Raw genomic sequence first — 21,692 nt, 5'->3', positions numbered from 1 at the left:
CGAATTTAACCAAAATTGTCTTAGTTTTTAAAAATTTTCCCAAAATTTTCGCTAAATTATGGAAAAATTAGGCTGTATTCAGAAAAAATGGAGAACATTTTGAAAAAAAGAACCCATTTATATACCAAAATAGGCTTTGAAAAAGGGGTCATTGATATACCAGAAGGCCGAAAATGCTATCCATGTTTGCGGCACGTCCCCGTATGGTCATTTGTACTGAGTACCCCCCGGATGTGTAACCTGTGTGTTCTATTCCATTTTCATAACAACTATTGTAGGATTTTCCTCATTTTTACCTGGAAATGTCACATTTTTTTTTTTAGCTATTTCTTAAAAGTAGCTATTTCTTTAAAACTAAATCGAGTAGAAACTTCATATTTTGTTATTACAGGGTGTCCCAGAAAAATTACCGAGTGAATAAAATTGAACGTATGTCGAGAAATAGACATCAGAATCAAAAATTTTAACATGTACCGTATAGCCTATTTTATTGTGCAAGAAATTAACGATTACATAATGCGGACATCAATGCAGTTCATTCCAAGTTTGATCAACAGGCACTTTTTCAGTACTCGCTCACCGCTTCCTAAAGTTTGTTTATCTCATTAAATTTAGTCCACATTATCTATTTTATAATCCGCCAGTGTTATGTTATTCATGCTTTCACTGAAGGTGAGTAACAATTTGTCCGAGAAAACTTTGATTTCTGCAATTCGAAGCTTTCCAATTTTAATTCTTTAGGTTGTGCAAATATGTTATATTTCAACTTTCCAAAGAACATTTGAGCCAAGAATGACAATGATCAAGTTCTTACAGCTTTACGTGTGATTTTTGATACCATGCAACATTAATATTGAAGTTTTAAAAGATTTAAACTTAACTTTGCATTACAATTTCTAGGAAATATTACAAAAACTTTGATGTGTGTGCGAATTTTTTTAAACCAGCTCAAATTCTTTATGCAATAATGCTCTATGCAATATTTATATGCATTAAAGAAAAAAGATATTTACAAGAACCGAGCATCATCTTACATGCAAACGTTCATTTTCAGTATTGTGCAGGTTTTCAAATTTGAACAAAACCCAATTAAAGGTCCGTAACCCGATCGACAGCATCATCCCCCCGATTTTTTTCATTATTGATGAGGTTTTGGTATCACATAATAGGGTACCTGCAGGTAATATGGGACCATTAAGGACGTTTAGCTTTTAGCATAAAAACTAAAGAAGATATGCCCACAAGAGATTGTTATGATGAACAACCTGTCCTTTAAGATTAATAAAACAGGCAATGTTACCTTGTTTTTATGTTTGTTTGGACGCTATGACGTCACAATGACGTCATCGTCAAGTGTCCCATATTACCTGCATGTGCAGGTAATATGGGACACTGTGTTATCTCTATGGTGAAAATCAAAAAGTTCAGAAAATCACTCTTTTGTTCTAAAAACATTTTTGTTACATGATTTTGAATGTTAAATGCAAATTTCTACAAGAAAATTCAATTTTCTAAATAGTTGTGCTTTTCGCATTGACAATGCACACAATTTCCTGTGTGTCCCATTATTTACACCCATTCAGTTGAAAATCAGAGAAAATAATCATTTATAAAAGGAAAGTGCCACTTGTCAGTGGAATTTTACCTGCTGATAAGCTTAACCCATCACCTAAAGATCATAAAAATGACAAATGCCCCTCAGTACCAGAGTTTTTGGATACACAATCATAAAATGTGACGTCATTGATTTTATATCAGGCCAAAAAAGGACATAATTTTTGGGCAATTTCACTCTTTTTAGGCATTGATTTCCAAGAGTTTGATACACAGACTCCAAAACTGCATTTCTAGAAGCACAATTGATGTCTCTAAACACTTAACAAATCAACTTAAAGTGTTTACCTTCTCTAAGCTACTTTTTGTTAAAATGAAAACAGGTGTCCCATATTACCTGCTGTCCCATATTACCTGCAGCTACCATAGATACTATTTTTCTCATTACTATCCTGAAATTTGACGCTCCAAGTCGATGTATTTCCGGAGAAATCATGAAACACAGCGGCTTTTACAGGCTACCGGTTTGTAAACAATGGTAAATACTTTGGATTTCTGGGCCGGAAATTATGAACGAAATAGCTCGAAATATCAGTCTCTTCAACAGCTACTTTGGTTTCGCGTCATACACATTCTGTGAAAAAAGCGAACACTAACTGCTGAGGAGACGCGTCTAGACGGTGTGCCGTATTTAATTATAAAATTTCCACGATGGAGGCAGCGTGCCGATTAGCTCAGTCGGTTAGCGCGCGCTTCATGTTCCTACCCGAGAAGTACACGGTTCAAAATCCGGTACGGAATGGGTTTTTTTTCCTCTCCATTTTTTAAACTTTTTTTATATTCATTTGAAATGTACATATTGCAAGGGGAAATATATTTTGTTTCCTTTTTTTCTGAAACGGTACGAAAAAACAAATATTTTCGTTCAATACGGGCCGGGCATTGATTGTACAGGTTGTTGTTGCTTGCCTACCCAGAATGCAATTCACGTATACCAAGGTATTGGATTGCAAATTTGGCTATTTATTCACATTTACGCTGAAAATGCTCTCGTTTTTCACAAAGCAGCATAAAGGGGGGCGATATTTGATATTATTATGTAATTTTAAAGACAATCCATATCCAAAACCAATAGGGTTACCCCCCTTTAAATGTTTTTCAAGAAACATATTGCTTAAAAAGAACGAAAAAGATTTCACAGAACAAAATATGAAGCCCATTGACAGTTAAACACTATTGTCTGTCCAAATAACTTAGACACCCGGTTTTTAGGATATATTTCGAAAAGTTTTGACTTTGGCTAAAAGTCATGAAAGAAAAGTTGCTAAACACGGTCAGACCTAACAGAAATTATTAGTAAAGGGATGAAAAAATATTCTTCCTTGTCTACTTTTATTCAATTTTGACCGATTTACAGCAAGATATCTGGGTCCAGCCGAATATTCCTAATGACTTGAAACTTTTAATGGGATAATCTATTTACAGTAAGGTGTTTGAACATTGTAATCATGCATATTGACCAGTGATGCCACCCTTTTTTCTTTGATCCTTTTACTAATTCACAATAATGGCGGTCTACTCAAATGCATTCAACAAAAGCATGTTTGCAATCTACCGCGAGAGGTCGTTTCACACGCATAACAAATACACTACGATCAAATAGGTTGATGACAATATTTGATTGAATGGACTGCACTGTGCCATGATTTCGGTGAAGGACACCGGTTCAAATCCTTTGTTTGGAGCCAATCAATAATTTCATGCACAACCTCTATACGCTGGCGAAGTTACGTAATAAATCGGATTCACTACCATAGCAATAGGTGAAAACAATTTTGAACATATCGCGCTGCACTACAAGCAGTTTGAACTAATCACCTGTGCATGTCTGCCGTTATAGATTGAACACAATACTGGTCTTTTCAATGATACTAATCTTACAGGTGCAAGTGATCAGCATGATATGGTTCAATGCAGAGGTACCGCGTGAAAGTATCAGTGCAGCGCGGTATATTCAAAAATTGTTTTCACCTATTGCTATGGTAGTTAATCCGATTATTACGTAACTTCACCAGCGTATAACTCAAAAGATGTCAGTTGGTGCATTATAACAAATGATAGGGCAAGTTACTATACGTCTGGAGTGTATTGTGAATTATACTCCTCACCAATAACATCAGAACATTCATAGGGCATACAATTTGTATTTTCTTGGAATTCAGTATCGAAGTTACGTAATGTTACTATGTCAACGGGATCACGCGCTAGAGTAATGAACCACGATCGAAATGATCACCACATAAAGTATATGGCACTCGAAGGCATACCAAAGTAGCGTGATCCGGTAACCAAGAGAATTACGTAACCACTTCGATGCTGAATTGGGCCAAGACAAAAGCATGCACAGAACAAGATTCAAATACCGCGCCGAATTGTTGTAATTGGTTGAGGGACAGCTGGGATCACTGAGTTAATACACTAAGAATAATATGCCAATTAGAAACACTGTCTGCATTTTATGAACTGAATTATATTTTTCATTTTTATCAAATATTTTTGGTGAGGAGTATAATTAATTTACTATTCATCCATTCACTATCCAAAATCACAATACCTACAAATCTGTATAATGAGACCTTCCAAAATAGTGGTACCCAACTTCTACCGGATTATTTTTAAAGTGTTGAGAAAAACCTTCTAATTTCAATAGAATTTCTGGTAAACTCTCACTCAATGCTTTGGAAACACAAAAATCCCGTTAGGTCTCAGCGAATGTTAACACTTTTCTTTCATGACTTTCTTTGAAAGTGGATATTTTTCAAATAAGTAACAAAAACTGGGTGTCTAAGTTAATTGGACAGACAATAGTGCGCATTGTGTTGAATGATCTTTCCCCGGGGGGGGGCACATCAAAAATTTTGGTGGGTATGCTCCCCCGGAATTTTGAGGTGGTGGGTCTTTGGGAGCTGACGGCGTACCGGAAAAGGGGGTCTTTCGGAGCTGCGAACCGGGCTGTGAACAAGTAGAATGGGGTCTTTTGGAGCTGCGAAAAGTCAAAATCAAGGGTCTTTCTTGGCTTTTTGGTTGAAAATCGCCTGAAAAAACAAGAAATATGAGGAATGAGCAATTTTTGGGTCTTTTAGAGCTGAAATTGTCAAAATCAAGGGTCTTTCGGAGCTTTATTTTGGTCAAATATAGGGGGTCTTTTGGAGCTGCGAAACCTAAAAAGGGGGGTCTTTCCAGGGGAGCATATACCCGTATGGTCATTTGTGTTGAGTGCCCCCCCCCCCCGGATCTTTCTTTCAAACTTGGAATGAAGTGAATTGACGCGTGCGTTATGTAATCGCTCATTTCTTCGCAATCATTCACCCGATTCCAGTACAATTAGCGTATAAGATGCAGAATAAGATTGGCTATACGCTGGTGTTTAGATTTCTGGATTCTGATGTCTATTTCTCGACTTACGTCCACATTTATTCGCCCGGTAATTTTTTCTGGGACACCCTGTATCTTGTATGATCAAAACCATCACTAAATTTAAGACGTTTGGCCAACAAATGCGAAAGTTGGGAAGTATATCTATTTAATGAGTAATGTTTGGATCAAAAAATATCAATCACATTTTTCTGTGACGTACGGTTTAGTTGACCTATGACCTCTTGAAATTCATAAGTAGGCATAAAATGTATGTTTTTAGCCATTTTGGCCACAAATTGGCCCTCTTTCATAATTTTGAGCAATTTCTTTTATAACAAAAGTTTTTATTACACTTTATGTTGTTGATTTTAAGCTATTAGAAGAATTCAAAGGAAAGGCAGTTGCCCGGGGCGGGGGGTCGCTCCCATTGAGGCCTGTACACCATCCGCGATAATTAAGTTTTGAAAAGCACCCTAAACAAGAATTTAACCCTTGGCTAAAATGATACCCTAAACAAGTAACACGCACCTGTTTTCACACCCTAAATATGGATTTGATTCCTTGCATCAAATTTCATTTCCGCGTATTAGCAATTGCAATTTTGCTACCCTTTTTTCCAATTTGTCATGTTTTTGACACCCTATAAACACGGTACGTCCGTATCGTGCCTACACACGAAAAACTACCCTTTTACGCGTTTTTATTATCACGGATGGTGTACAGGCCACAATGGGAGTGACCCCCCGGCAGTTGTGACTTTTGTCCAGTTTTGACTAAAATGTAATTGTTACATTGGGACTTTGTTGAAAAATGATTTATGCGTCATGGAAATGGAATAGAACATGCAAGTTACAAATTTGACAGCATAGCAGAAAAGATTCTCCAGACTGTTCTCAACGTTTTGAAATATGATTTGTCCAATTGAAACATCTGTCCTACGAAATCATTAAATAGAACACTGTATGGCATATTGGAAGAAGGGGCCATTGTGCACCTTCAGAAATAAACTTCAAATTGATGTCTTAAGATCAGAAATAATGGGTAGAAAACAAAAAGCTATTTTTAAAAAATCAAAAAATAATCCAAGGGGTCAAATTTCATACGTACAGGGTTCAAATATCACATAATTATAACTTATCAGAATTTTGAGCAAAAAGGTAAAATGTTAGATAGAGAAATTCACAGGGGTTGAAATAGAAAAATACTCCAATGAACTTTGATGCAAATTGCCATACATGGTTCGTTCTGTACATCAACTCAAAGAGAGAATAGTTTGAACCACCTAGAATGACTTGTCTTGGTAACACATCAAAATAGGTTATTTCCAATTGAATCCTACTGACATGCTGGCACTTCCCTAAATGGTTACGTAGGTAACCAGTCATTACAGTTGTGGTTAAAACTATTCTTCTTTATTAGATTGAAATAACAGTGTCAACAATTTGAGACCATTTTCATCAAAATTGGAGCATTTTATTTCTTTTAGCCCCAAATCTCTTGCCAACCACCCCCTTCTTGCTAAAAAAGCTCTATAGCCCACTTCAACCTGCCAAAATAGTTTCCCCTTTTTGTCCCCCTCCCAGATACTTATTCACAGGAACTCACTCAATAATTATCGCTCCTTAATTGTTTGTGGCTTTGCCCCCCTCCCCCATCCCTGCCTTGAGACTCATAATACATAAGGAAACAACTTTACATGTAATGATTAAATTATTTATTACATTATTATACAGTTTATTATAATATACAATAATTGTTGTCTTTGCGGAGTATACTTTTCAAACCATGCACAATCTCAAGTACATATAAGTTCAAATCAAAACCGAGGCAAGAATGTTTTCCCCTACATGTATTTTAAAAAGAAATTCATTAAAATACCATACCCCTGCCACAAGTCATTATCCTTCACTTAATAAACCAACTCTTTTTTCTCTGCAATTCTCTCTTTGTAGTGCTCACAGTGATCATCCAAATTGCTGGAATTTCACTCTTTTTGAGAGTGAACTTCAGTTTCTTTTTTCACTCTTCAAAGTTTAATTCTGGAAAGAGCTAACTATATATTATGCAATATGCTTTCACTATATGCCTTTCAAATAGACCACTGTGGAGTGAAAATGGCTAACAATGATCTCTCTTGTTTATTATTGAAAGTTTAACTATAAAGTTGCAATTTTTTCCTCTTGTAATTGAACTATTATCATAACCTTGAAAATACATCATCATTATCCTTGGGAAGAAACAGGAAGCTGTCCCACTCCTCCGAAGCTGCTTCTGAGAAAAACTGAACTTTATATCTTTTAAACTGATTTTATCATGTTTATATCATAAGAATGTTCAACTGACCAGCAGTCGAACTTTTTGGAATAAATAACCCAAAACTATATGCACCAAAACCGCTCTTTTAGGGCATTTTCATCAATGCTAATTTTGAGTAACACTTCTTTATAGATTTCATTGCAATGTATTAATTGCATAATAGTACTTACTCTCTTGCAGTATACATAATAGAATTATATACCAGATTCCTGTCATCTGACTGGTTAAAAGCGCAGTCATTGAATTAGCTATGCCCTCCTTTTTAAGATTATGTAAAAACTGAACTATTCCCTGGGCAATAGTCTTTTAAAAAGACGATTCCCCCGGAAATAGTCATTTTCATATCATCGGTGTGCTATGTGTGTTATGGTGTTTTCACATTATGCACGCAATGCCGACACGCTGCCTGCTAATTGCATTGATGCGATTGCTTCATAACAAAAAACTTTCTTTGTAAATTTTACCATGGCCTATGAACAATAAAATATGCCTTTTAACCAATCAGATGACATATCTATATTAATGAGGTATGTAAAACAAATATTGACTGCTTTATTTGGGGCATGGTTAAAATTATAGGCCCGCAGTGATCTCAAATCCATGCTATGACCCTTGGCTGTGCTTCGGGTAATAGCATGGTTTTGATATCATCTTGGGCCTATAATTTTAACCATGCCCCCTCATAGCAGTCAATATTTGTATACTATTGTTTACAGGGGCATAGCAAGTGGGTGGACGAAGTCCAGAGGCCCCGAACAAACGTGAAAATAATAAGGGATGAGATAAAGGAGATGTCCATGGGCCCCAAGGCTCATCTTGCTACGTCCTCGATTGTTTATGAAGCTTACTATACATACACTATAAACAGTTAACACTTTTATCTTGGTGCTGCCAACTGCTGATCATAATGCACAATGCGAATAGGCACATTGTTCTATTCACTGACCACAGGCCATAATAAGCTTCAAAGAATCATCTCAGGAGTTTATCTAAGGTTTCAACTTTTGAAACCCCAGTATCACTACACAAAAAGTCAGTTGTTGTTTGGTACATCAATGAAGCGGCGATCTACCATCTGTTCCAAACTGTGAGGGCATCTGTCTCAACCAGGGAGTATTGCGACGATAACCAAAATCACCATGGTAACCAAAGTTGGGTTTGGCATCTGACATAAACTGAGAGTGACCATTGATTTGATCTTGTGAATGTCCAGCTGATGAAAGATAAAAGAATGCAAATATTGTTAACAAAATTACAGTGTAGCCCCAAGGATATTCTTGTAACAAATTTAATATATTATAACAAACATGATGGAATTAAATATTCTAACAGTTTTTTGCAGTGTTGTTTGATTATTTAAATCACATGATTTTAATGATTTGTATTAATTTTTTTATTTTTTACCATTTTTTATAATTTATGTTAAGTTAATTTCTTCATTGAATTGACTGTTTTACTTCATTCCTAATGTTTCTACAACTTTTGGATTCAATTAGAATACATCTATGATGTCACTTTATCTATTGCAAAAAAAATCATCTAATCTTCAAGTGCAGAATTCAACAGGTTTTCACAACATGTTCACATGTAAAAACATGTTTTATTTTTTTGTAAATACCTGATAGAATTATGTGAATGTCTAGCATTCCACTGGTCTCTTTTGACTTGATCATATCATGGGGTATAGCAGTTCTTGGAATAAAAAAACTCCAACAAATTGATTTGAATAAAAAAAAAATCAAATTTTAATTTAATTTAAAAAAAAAAAAAGCAACCCTGTTTTTTTGTGTGTGTGTTTTTTGTGTCTTCCAAGGAGAACCTAAGTGTAGCTTACATTTGGACCCTCAAAAAGTTCTTGAAAATGTAAAAACCCTTTAGAGAACCATTTCAATTTCTGACGGCTTCTTAGAACACCAAATAACATGAAACTAAGAATGCAAAGAACATTATAGTTCCTAATATAGTTACATGTTGTCTGTCTCTTTGCTTGTGTGATTCTTACCTTTTGCTGCTCCTGGAGCTCCATTACGTGCATGCAGGTATCTGTAACCAGCACCTGACTCTATGAACCTGTCAATTACCGTACCATCAATGGAATATCCACCTTTGTCCTAATACAGGGAGAAAAAAAAGAAAAATGTAAATATGATTATTTCAAAACCAAATTTCCAATTCAGTACTTCATAACTAATTACAGTTTTTGCCTGTTCATATAATTTGCCATAGCTTTCTCTTATGCGGCCCATACAAGTTCAATTATCTTATTGATCAATATCAAAGACCCTAGATACAATAGTGGATACAAACTCTACCATTTGAACACACACAATGGTACTCCTGCATCCTAGGGTCTCCAATATTGATCAATATTGTGTATGAGCTGCATATTTGCTTGGTAATTTTGATTAGTTAATTAATTTCTATTGTAGGCTAATAGATATTGTGACATTAAAGCAATAATATACAATTTGCATGTGAAATAGATCTTTGTTTCCCAAATATTTGTGGTTTTAACTATCAGATATGTTCTTCTTTTAATTTCAGGCCACACAAATGAGGTAAAACAGAGAAAATTGCATTTCAAAAAGTATTCAAGAAAAATTGAGGGCATTGCTATCAGCATATCGTACATCAGCCCTGTAGTACTTTATGGCTTTAAAGAATATAATTGGGTAACCATGAACTATTTTTATGTTTTTGCTTCAAAACTCTTTTAAATATTCAGTTTTGGTGATCTATTAATTTCACTAAGATCAAAACTTAAAACTAGTATTAAAAGCTCTCCATGATAACAGAATAAATTATCTGACATTCAGCCAAAAAATTGTTTGTTTGACCTTCAATGAGATTTTCAGGGTAGGTCGGTAGGTCGAAGAAATATTTTTTAATTTTTTATAATGACTCACTACTGTATTATGCATGTAGGCAATGAACATTGGTCATGTGGGAAGATAAATCAATACTTCATTCCTTCAATACTATGACATAACATAGAAATGGATTCAATTAAGATGTCTGAACACTTGAACAGGCATAAGATGCAAAGTTGATTGGAAACATGGATGCAGGAATGGAAAGTTTCAAATTGGTTAAATAAATTGGTTACAATTAAATGTTATGAGAAATGTTGTTGGCCAAATTTAGCTTTGAAATTATTTATAAATTCATGCTTAATTGTGCTAGTGTGCGAATTCTTCCTTCCCCTGTATAATAAAAAACCATTAAAATAGATTTTGAAGCAAAATTTTTTTTTAAAGGGCCGACTAATTTTAGGTTGGTCGGTGGAGGGTAAGCAAAGAAATTTTTATTTTTGGCCTTAAACATGTATCTGAAAAGTACAAAACTGTAGATAAAGTTTAATCAACACAAATATTGGTACTCAAGTCAAATCTAGTTAAGTCCACATCCAGTGTAGAAACTGGATAACTATATGTTAATAATTGCACTCAACACCTGTGAAAAATTTATAACCAACCCCATACAGAAATAATTATGTCTGACCATGGAAGTACTATCTCTAGTACTTCCATGGTCTGACCCAGCCAGGTCATCTGCTTTAATACTCAAACTACATGTACTGTAATGTGACCGACCTGCCTCCATGTTGTTTTGCAATGTAATATACCAAACCACATCGTACTTACCTGTCCCGTTTTTCTCAGCGTTTCATCAACTTGTTCTCTTGTGAAATATTCTTTGACGTGTTTATCATTCTGTGAGTTATACGGTGGAATAGCAGGACCAAGTTTTGGTTGAGCACCCGAATAGTCTTTAGATATTGAATCAACTGCAATACAATCTAAAAGAAAACTTTTCTCCAGGTTATCCAGTTCCTCTTGAGTTGGTGATGGCGGTCCACGGTGTGGTTTCTTTTCTTTCTTCTTTCCCACAGTTTTATTCGCGTTTGGTCCTTGATCAGGCATTATTTCAGAGCGGTTTGTGATGATTTATACCAATAACTTGCTGATGAATAAAGCCAGAGTTAAATATTGCCAGAAATTTGCCGACAGTCTTGTAATTACACTGTTTGATACAGCTTTGTCACGATTCTCACGAACAATGGTGCATGATCACCGTGTATGATAACAAGCAACAACGCGAAGTGGATACCAATCAATTTATTAGTTGTTACTTGGCAACGACCACTTCCGGTATACAACTTTAAAGTTTACATTGTAATCTTCGGGGTCCAGTCGCTTGTAAATAATTTAATTCATAATAAACTCTAGCTAACTCTATCATGATAAGTACAAATTTCTGTCAAATGTTTGGTTGATAATTGTTATTCTTTTGACAAAATGATAAAATAATATTAGAAATGAGTTTAAATAACTACCATCAGGGAGGTTCCATACGGTCAATACTATATTGAGCCCTCCCGTGACAGTGAAAGATTCACTCTGTGTCAATTCAATAAATTATTATGTAAGTTTCCAAATTTAATAGATAGATTTGGGTCTCAAGCGCAGCTGTGATAATGTAACAGATAAAGATCTAGCAACTCCCTTTCTTTGAAAATATTCTCTGGCATGTTTATCAGTCAATGCGTTATAAGGGGGGTTTAAGGGGTTGTATTTGGTCACAGCGTTTGTTGCGGCCACGCTGTTGTTCACATATTGTTCTCGCCTTTCTTTCAGTTTCTCTGGGGAGGGACTCCTTGGTACGCGATGCCTTGTGGAAAGTGTGTTCAAGTTGAAACGACCATCTCTTGTGCCTATTATCTGAAATGAGAAAAAAGAAGTCGGAATTAAAGCCTTTAAAAGGGTCATCTCTTTATCACCTTCCTCTTCTTTATCTTCTATTTCATCCCCTCCTCCATCTTCCTCTTTATGTTTCCGTCCTTTTTTCCCTCTCATATCATCATTCTATTTCACAATCTGGGCATCTTTAATTCTTCATAAGGTCACATAAAAATAACTCGTTTCACGTACGTCCGCCTCCTCCTAACTTTCTGGTATCAGTTCATTTTTTTAAATTTTCAGAAGTTTGCGTTTTTAATACTTTTAATATTAAAATGTTACTGAATACAGATAAACAAGTTTATCAGTGACTGACTTCAAGGTGTATAACCCTCGTAATCTAAGGAGGGTCATCGTTTTCTGCAATATCAATATTACATGAAAACTGCTGTATCAATCTCAATTTTGCCGGAAAAAAAATAAAATAAATTTTAAAAAATAAATGTTGGTATTTATACAGCGCCTTTCACATGTGAACATGTACCAAAGCGCTTTACATTTATTCCGCCGTCATTAGAATATGTCAGCTGCCATACAATGCCCAAGGCATGCTCATACCTTTGGGCGGCGCTCAATGGACAGTATTCATAACAGCTCCCCAATTCACACCTGGGTGGAGAGGAGTAACCGAGATAAAGTGCCTTACTCAAGGGCACAACACGATGGCGTCGCCGGGGCTCGAACCCGCAACCTTCCGATTATGAGTCCTAGCCCGTTCCGCTCGGCCACGGTGGCACGCTCCATAAAACAAAATAATAATAAAATAAACATAGGCCTACGCACCTCCTTCCTCACTTTTCCAAGAGTTAGACATCGGGCTAGGCATAGAGTAACTTATACTTTAAAGTGTAACCCTATCACAAATAATGTGCCAGAACAAGTCAACAGTATCATTTGAAACCTATCGTGTAATTAGCTTACTTATTATTCCATTGTGTATCTTTACAGCGACTCACATTTTGTATTAAATTTCAAGTTTTGAATACAATTCTATAACATTCAAGCTTTAAACATGTTGTCTGGTTGCTTGAATTTCGCTGAATTCAATGTTGTGCAGGAAAATAAGAACGAAAGTGTTCAATTCACAAATAAAACAATTCTTTATTGTCATTTTTGTTCAAGAGTCTTGACATCAGGCCTATAAAAAGCATTGCCCTGAAAAAATATGGTCGGGCGGCTTTTTATTTGTTTTTGTTTTTTCATGTTTGAATTTTTATAATCATATGGTATAAAATATACACATGCAAATTTGTGAAAATGTTTTACCAGTTTGTAATTAGTAACTGCACTTTAACTCTGATAAATAAAAAATATTCCTGACAAACCCTATACAGGGTGATCCAAAAAGAACTTTGCCCAATTTGACTGTCTGATAAAAATTCCCTTTAAAAGGGAAGGCCAGCCTCAATGCAGAAGAGGTCTTGTAAATAGTTTGGGTCACCGTGAAAGGCATTTTTAGGATCACGCTTACATCCATGTTACATGACAGTTCACCAAACCATCAATGCTGAGAACATGCACACTGAAACAGCAAAAAGCATTAACTCCTATAACTCCTGTCAACTCTTAATTCATTACTCCAAATTGTTCTGTATTTTTGTCTTTACTGCTTTTTACCCATGCTTATTATTAAAATCAAGAAATACACTGCAGTTGTTAGTTAATTCGCTATGTAAACTCAACTTACATGCACATTTTATTTTAAAATGATTTTATATTATTTCGCAATGTATAGTTTACTATAAAGTAGATAGTGGCAAGCACATGATAAAAGGACTGATCATTCACTACAATCTTCACTTTTAAACTGTATTTTTGAATGTGTTGATTGTTAGTCCGAAACTCCTGCAAAGCTATGGACATGGCATCTTACCTACTCCATTCTGTAATAGTCTGCATTGTTTGTTTTCTCAGTCTTCAATCATTTTGTTGAATGTAATTTTATGAATCAAATAAAAAGATAGAAAGTGGCCTCACTTTAGTTATGTGTCATTTTACAGTATTTATAATTTATAAAGTAAGACAATAATTTATTTATTTTCTATAAGTGCATGCCAAAATATGGGATATATTGTTCAATATTATAGCTAACCCCTAAAAACTTTATTTTCCATCGGATTTTTCCCGTTGAAAAGACAAAACTAATGTTAAAGATAGCAATAATATCATCAATAACATTTTGAGTCAATTTTATCCATAAAACGATACAGGATAGGATAGATAATTACTTTGACTTCAATGTGGTCCATATAATGAAGATTTTGATTCTACAACATTATTAGATCTGTTATCAACATCAATTATGCACTCACAGGCAACCAAACATCATGCTATGCTCAGTACATGTAGTCCACTGATATGACCTTGTTCCAGTGATCATTCCCCGCTAATTACTAATTGTTGACCATGTCATATTTTTGATATGCTGATTGCTGAACAAGTTTATGTTTATATGTGTAGGCCTAACCTATGATAACTTTTTAAGTCATAATTAATTCAAACATAACTTTGGCAATACTCAATCGTTTTCGTTCGTTGAAACGGCAAAACATACCTTCTTTTCCTTGCAAATCGAATTAGCAGACATCAAAACATTTCCACCACAAGAAGTAAAAAAAATTCATACCAATAGAAGAAGGCTATAATCTTAGCTAATCTTTAGTGTACACAAATCCCATCTCAGAATTAGGTACCAGCCCTATGGGCTGGCGAAAAGACACTGGTTTCACAGTAAGTTTAATATAATATTAATAAGGATATGAATACATACCTCCTGTCCTAATGTTTTCCTCAAAGTCTGTTTCACAAGAGGAGACTTAAAGTAGTGCGCTGCATGCTCATCATCGAGGGCATCGTACTTCGGTATGATATCTGCAGACCATTTATATCGCAACTTTTCCACCAATATGCAGTCGAGAATAAACTTGTCTTCACGTTCTTTGAGTTGCGTAGGGTGTATTATAGATGGCAAGGTGGTAGGCTGAATATAATCTCGTTTTTTCAAAGGTGAGTTGTTGATCAGATGCTCATGTGTATATTTTGGAACATGAGGTTTGACTATGGTGGGGTAAAAAAAAAAAAGAAATAATTATAATAATTAATAATTATGAGAAAAATGTTGTATAACTTTATTCACTTTATACGATGGGTTATAATATAAAAACTAGTTGTGATATTTGTCATTTGAGAGTCTTTGGAAGTTGAATGACTATTGAACAATTTGATTTGAGCCTACTTATGTGTATTATGTCGAAGTAGATTTAACACAGACAATAGCAAATCTAATATACCTACGGTATTTAACGAATGAACTGAACAACTTGACCAGACAATAGCAAATCGAAATAACAATTATTTAACGAATGGGCTGAACAAACAGACAATAGCAAATTTTAACGAATGAACTGAACAACCAGTTACTTAAAGGGGCATTTCGTGATCCACAGCCTCATCCCCCACTTTTCCCAAAAAAGTTGAGATTTTACACCACTGGATACCTCTGGCTACATAATGCTTATGTACCAAATATTTCTTGCAGATTAATTCGTTTAGCAAAAATATCGCCAAATTTGAATTTCGTTCTGGTGCACCAGAACGAAATTACAACACATTGTCTATGGAGCAGTGTAATACACATAATCATGCATAACTCGCAAACGCAAAATCGGAATCAACTGAAATTTTGGAAATAAGCTTTTTTCGTGGATATCTACTGAAAAATGGCATAAAAAGAGGATGCTAGGATCACGAAATCCTCCTTTAAAACATTTAAACAGTATGTTTAAGAATTTTAAACAATCTGCATTTTTAAACATTTGCCGATCAGTCCCATATCCGTTACATATACGCTCCGTATATATCTCTTTTTATGAAGAAAATTAATATAACGACACTAAATAAAAAGTATCGTTAAGATTTTTTTCTCCTTTGAATATCAATATTCAATAAACAAATTCCTTATTATTCATCATTACTAAACAACAATGTGCCGGTGGTATAAGGATAATTTACTAGGTGGGCAATTTATTTATTTTGTGCCCTAAAATCTGGGGAAATAATTTGGGTGGGCAGCTAGCTGTAATTAATGGCATCCAAGCTTCTGAATGTAGACCTGTTTTTCTATTTTTTATCATATATGTATCTTCTCAAGAAAATTCTTCTCAAGAACATGATCAAGTTTTCAACACATTTTAAAATAAATGTAAAAATAAAATAAAATAACATTTTACGGTCCTGGGATTTCCCGGTCGACAATGACATAATCGCGTGACATCCCTAATTAACCGTTTTACAGAGCTTAACTGATAAACAAGTTTAAAACAAAGAAATCCACACAATTCAACCGGTATAATCACTGAAATGAGGTATATGCACTGCAAAAGAACTAAAAAAACACTGAAAAAACCCGAGAGTATGCCTATACAGCCTGTCTCAAAAAAAATTGTGCAAGTGAAAAGCGCCCTCTTTGGCAATTAGAAAATACCGTTGTGACATAATGCTTACATCAACGTCAAGGGCATAGTCTTAGCTCTCAAATACCGTTTGTTCTGTTCAATTTGCTCTCATTTTTTAATCTCGAGATATGTTTAGTTAACAACGAAAGGGTAAAATCACAATTGTGCCACTTTTACTAGGGAATAGGGTTGGTACATGTAAATTAATGATAGCTGATGTTGATGCGTCTAATGCACTCCCCCTTCGCATTAGACGCATCAACACCAGCGTGCGTGCATTATTTTATCTAATTTCATTAATTTGTCTAATTTCATGAACTTGTCAAAGTTCATTAACCTGTAAGTGTGCAATATTTGTTTGTCTTTTAACATGTCTTGAATGACAAATGAGAACAGTATACCATGGTAAAATCATTGACATGCAGATGTATTTAATTTTACAGCAGAATGTGAAATATTTATTTATCGTTTAATTTGTCGTAAGTGGAAAAAGAGAACCATTAAACCTTTATCATGATAAAACATTAAAAACAATTATGTATTGTTGTGTAATTGATGCATTCTTTTGATTTCACGAAGGAACTCTTGATAAACTTGATGATATCATTGATTTACATGTACAGCCCTCTTCCCTGGTAAAAGTGGCACAATTGTGATTTTACCCTTTCGTTGTTAAGTAAGCATATCTCAAGATTAAAAGAAGCAAATTGAACAGACTAAACGGCATTTTATGTTACAACGGTATTTTCTAATTGTCTCAGAGGGCGCTTTTCACTTGCACAATTTTTCAGATGATGGTGGATGCGATATCGCTATTTTTGACGTCGCCATTGGATTAACACATAATCATGAAATCTTCACAAACAATTCTAAATTTGTTATGTGGTGTCAAAGCAAAATTATCTTACTCTAAAACCGTTGGGGTTCTGCAAAGTACCCCACTGCAAGTATGTTAATTGTCCATTTATAATCGCTAACCGTGTATTGTGAATGGGGCTGTCAGCCCTGTATCTTCGCCAGCCTCGTACGTCCGTGTTGCGTGTCCTATGCCGCCTGAATTTTTTTTGAGACAGGCTGTAGAGGAGCATAGTAAATAAATAGCTTGAAAATGTAGGTTAAGTTTCTAACCCAGCAGATGCAGTGTTACCATGGTTTTGTCGAGTGTTCAATGAAATGCTACCCAAAAGCCCCATCTATCATGATTTCAATAACATGATTAATGATGACCATGACAATAATTGTTATATCCTAGTTCAAATGTGAAATGAAGCAACTTATCGATGAAATGGATCTTTTCTTTTAATATGTTGACATGATGTCTTTTATAACAGTCCTACATATCAAAGAGAACATGATAATCCAAGAAAGGTTGAAACCATGGACATGGTAAAATGCTCAACCAAGAAGGGAGCTTAATACATGATAAAACTTAGATGACCCTGCTACATTAGTTTTACAGAACTGTTTCGTAAGGGCCGTAGCCCTCACTCCTCGGAAACTTTGTGCACGGCCCTTACGAAACAGTTCTGTAAAACTAATGTAGCAGGGTCATCTAAGTTTTATCATGTCTCAAAGAGAACATTAATTTGTTAATACCCTGCATTGGAATATTCCATTTAAATTCTACACACTAACACCCCTATGGAAGATTTCATTGTCATTTCAATTGTAATATGGTCAGTTGTAAAATTTGCTTAGTTTTATGTGAAATTCCAGCTGAAACTTAAAATTGATCAATTCCGGTTAAATTGTGCACAATTTGGCCTATAGACAATTTTGAATGGAATTCTAAAATCTTCTACATCTTTTCCACCATGGATGAAAAAGGTTGGATATGGAACTTTTCAATTTGGTTGGAATTCCAAAATCTTCCGCAGTGGGGTGTGGTTTTTAAACAGAGCAGTCCATAGTTTGTAATATGAGTCCATTAAGGGCTGGGGTATGAGCGACCTTGAAGTTCCGGTATCTGGAGAGGGAAAGCAATGAGTTACCCCAAATCACAGCGGCAGGTAGTGACTGGGCCGCCGAGTGCTAATATATATTTATTTTGGAAGGTTCGTGTTTGTTTTTAAATTTTGGGGCGTTTTTCCAAAATTTGATATTTTTGGTCATATTTCAAAAAAGCGACATGCCAAAGACAACTCTTTGGGCACATAGTTTGTTATTGTTATTGCAGTTCTTTTCCACATACCTACGTTAACATTCGATTGGGTGATTTACTAATATTATATATTTTATGACTGCAATGTGGCGTTTTCTATGCGTTTTACACGTATCATGAAATTAACGCAAATATCTAGTCACGCTGCTTTTAGAATTTTTACCTGATCGTCGGCTTTTGCAGGCAACAGAATGCAGATTGGCTCACGATAGATGTCGTATTCCTCTATGTGGTTCACTCATTGATAAAATGAGTTTGCATTCCTTGTAACAACACACACATTGCCGTCTGGAAACCGGGTCTGGTACTGATTTTGGGACAGCCAATAGACTTCAGCGCCGTATCAAATCTCATAAAACCCACACGACTGACGACTATGTGTTTATGTTTCCCGCACGAAAGCTTGTGTCTACATCTATTACTATACTTCTTTGGAAACGTTGACCTTTGACCATTCTTTGTATAACGCCCTGATATGACCTTGATATGTTCGCTTGATTGGGTACGTTATAGCATCCATTTCATTGAGGTGTTAGGACTTGGTATTGATTTATTCTATTCAGCAATATCAAGGATTACTATCAAACTTCTCATAGCTGATTGTCAGTTGGCTCAGTGGTAACGCAGTAGGTTTTACAACACCGAGGTCCCGGTTCGATTCCCACCTCTGCCTATTTTTTGCAAGGCTGAGAAAAAAATGAAATTTCTGGACTGCAAACTTATTTGGCGCGCGATCTGAGCTGGTCCTTTTCTGGTGGCTGTGTCTGTTACAGGCACACTCCCTCTGCATCCAAACCAGGTTCACGCTCATTACACCTCCCTTAAGGTGGTACTTTGATGAATTTTTGAACTAATATTGCATTTTTCTCAAAAAGTAACTACACACTGGTAACAAAAGTTATGTATAATATTATATAGGAGCAAGGAATCCAATTACTTCACTGAACTTTCAGTGATTCAAGACAAGTGGAGAGCGTGGCCTAGCGGTTAAGGCATAGGACTGTGAACCCAAGGGTCAAGGGTTCGAATCCCAGGTCCGGCTCTTTGTGTCCTTGAGCAAGACACTTCACTCTACCTGCTTAGTGCTTCGGAGGACACTTTAAGCTGTCGGTCCCGTGTACATGCATATTTTCTCACATTAATGTAGTGTGCACGTTAAAGAACGTCACAGGCTATTCGAAAAGAGCAGGGGATCATCCCGGTCATGTTGACTGTACTTCAAAATACACTCATCTACTCTAGGTTCCAGAGTAAAAAATAAGTACAGCTTGTCTGTACGCAGTGCGACAATACTCATACATATGAGGGAGGCACTTATAAGGAAGGAAGTGATTCATTATAATGTTAAGAAATGAGGTATACGTTCATCTTGGTACTTGTTTTATGATAATTATATGGTGCCCAATTTTTGTGGGCAAATTACTGGGCGGGCATTTTTGGCAATGGGCAAGTTGAATTTACTGGGTGGGCAAAATAATTTACTGGGTGTGCAAATGTCCACCCAGATTCCTGTCATTTACCTCCCTGTTGAACAATACAAGAATCAGTTTAAAAAAGAAATATAATAAATGACTTACTTGCTGGTAGAGGCATCTTAACCGTACGTAATGTCTTTGACTGGCGTTGAAAATCTGATGTAGACCCTGTTGCAGGGTATTCAAAACTGGATAATACCAAAATTGCTGCTTTAAATCAACGTAAAGCAATTTTATTGTCAGCTAAAGAGAAAATAGTATTTCGACTTAGGTAGTCATTATCCATTCAACTTAGCTAAGCAAGTTTATCAGTGATGTTGATCTCACGGCGTGTTAATGTTAAATGATAAAATCAGCTCTTGAATTTTCCTCTCTTCGAAGTTCAACAATAATAGGTGTCAGCCATATGTCACAGCAAATGAACATTTAAGATCAAAGGTGGTCTGTTTTGTGACTTCCTGAATCACAATAGTAATAATTGCGTATTTCAGTTTTGGCATAAAGTTAAGTGATTCTTAGCTCAATGTAATCAAAAATCTGCGTGCGTAAGTGACGTAAGTTACACCTATCAAAGATCTTTAATCGAAGTAAAAGAAAAGCTATGAAAAACATCCCCGCCTTGAGAGGTACTTGTCACTTTACTTCTTCTTAAATTACCACCTGTAAATAGTAAAGTGATCCCATCGAGTTAATATTGAACTTTAAGTGATTTAAACAATTAACTCGAGAGCGATATTTATTTCAGTATACCTTAGTTCAAGGGGGATGTTTTGGGTCATACCAGAGTAATTAAAAAAATTCAAGTAGGGCGTATTGATAGATGATTGTTATCCTCTGATTAGGGCGGAACTTTGGACAATGGGTTATTGTTCTATTTTATTGAATTATCCTTTATATTTTTTGATAGATAGCTGACAAATGAAATGATTGATGTGATCACGGGCTACGCTCATTTTAAATGAAATGCAAGATCCATTTTTAAAAGTAAAGAATTGAATGTAAAATGCTGTAAAATAAGTAGCAGTATTCTAAGTATTGTCCAAAAAACCGAAAAAACGTTTTCAAATAGGCGCACAAAACGTTTTAATGTCGCTCAAGAGGTTAATAGTATATAGGGTATACCCAGCAAACACAAAAACGTTTTTAAAACGTTTTAAATAAGTCATATTTTTGGGTTTTGGTTTAGGTAAAAACGTTTTAATAACATTAAAATGTCGGGTTATATAAAGGTCATGAAATCGTTTTAAAACGTTTTGTATATAAAAACACACTACAACAATATTTTTAAAATGTTTTCGAAATGTCATTTTTGTAAACTATTTTTGCAAACATTTTTGGCCAAATATTTTGTCAACACTTAAATAACATTATGTTAAAATATTTGCACCCAGCAAAACAGAAATGTTCTTAAAATGTTTTTTTCAAAACGTTTTAATAACATTTAAATGTCGGGTTATATAAAGGTCGTGAAAACATTTTAAAAACGTTATTGTAAATATTTTGGGAACACATTTTTTGCAAAATATTTTTTCAACCCCAAAATAACATTCTGTTTAGAATGATTTTTACCAAGTTT

At 35.1% G+C, this 21,692-nt stretch overlaps 2 protein-coding genes across 2 annotated transcripts; both read right to left on the bottom strand.

The window, feature by feature from the left end:
• Positions 1-6,985: 6,985 nt before the first annotated feature.
• LOC140141992 (sperm microtubule associated protein 1-like) lies at positions 6,986-11,328 on the bottom strand. Its single transcript, XM_072163893.1, has 3 exons — positions 10,932-11,328; positions 9,290-9,398; positions 6,986-8,500 (listed from the first exon to the last, which is right to left on the bottom strand). Exons 1-3 carry the CDS (start codon positions 11,208-11,210, stop codon positions 8,340-8,342), a joined length of 549 nt encoding a protein of 182 aa, XP_072019994.1. The 5' UTR covers positions 11,211-11,328; the 3' UTR covers positions 6,986-8,339.
• A 227-nt stretch (positions 11,329-11,555) lies between these two features.
• On the bottom strand, positions 11,556-20,466 carry LOC140141991 (uncharacterized). The gene is made up of 3 exons (XM_072163891.1): positions 20,219-20,466; positions 14,797-15,083; positions 11,556-12,008 (listed from the first exon to the last, which is right to left on the bottom strand). Exons 1-3 carry the CDS (start codon positions 20,232-20,234, stop codon positions 11,727-11,729), a joined length of 585 nt encoding a protein of 194 aa, XP_072019992.1. The 5' UTR covers positions 20,235-20,466; the 3' UTR covers positions 11,556-11,726.
• Positions 20,467-21,692: the final 1,226 nt, after the last annotated feature.

This window comes from Amphiura filiformis, chromosome 20, assembly GCF_039555335.1.
Source record: "Amphiura filiformis chromosome 20, Afil_fr2py, whole genome shotgun sequence".
Lineage (NCBI taxonomy): Eukaryota > Metazoa > Echinodermata > Ophiuroidea > Amphilepidida > Amphiuridae > Amphiura > Amphiura filiformis.
Note: the sequence above shows the minus strand (reverse complement) of the source record. Positions and strands in the feature narration are given on the sequence as shown.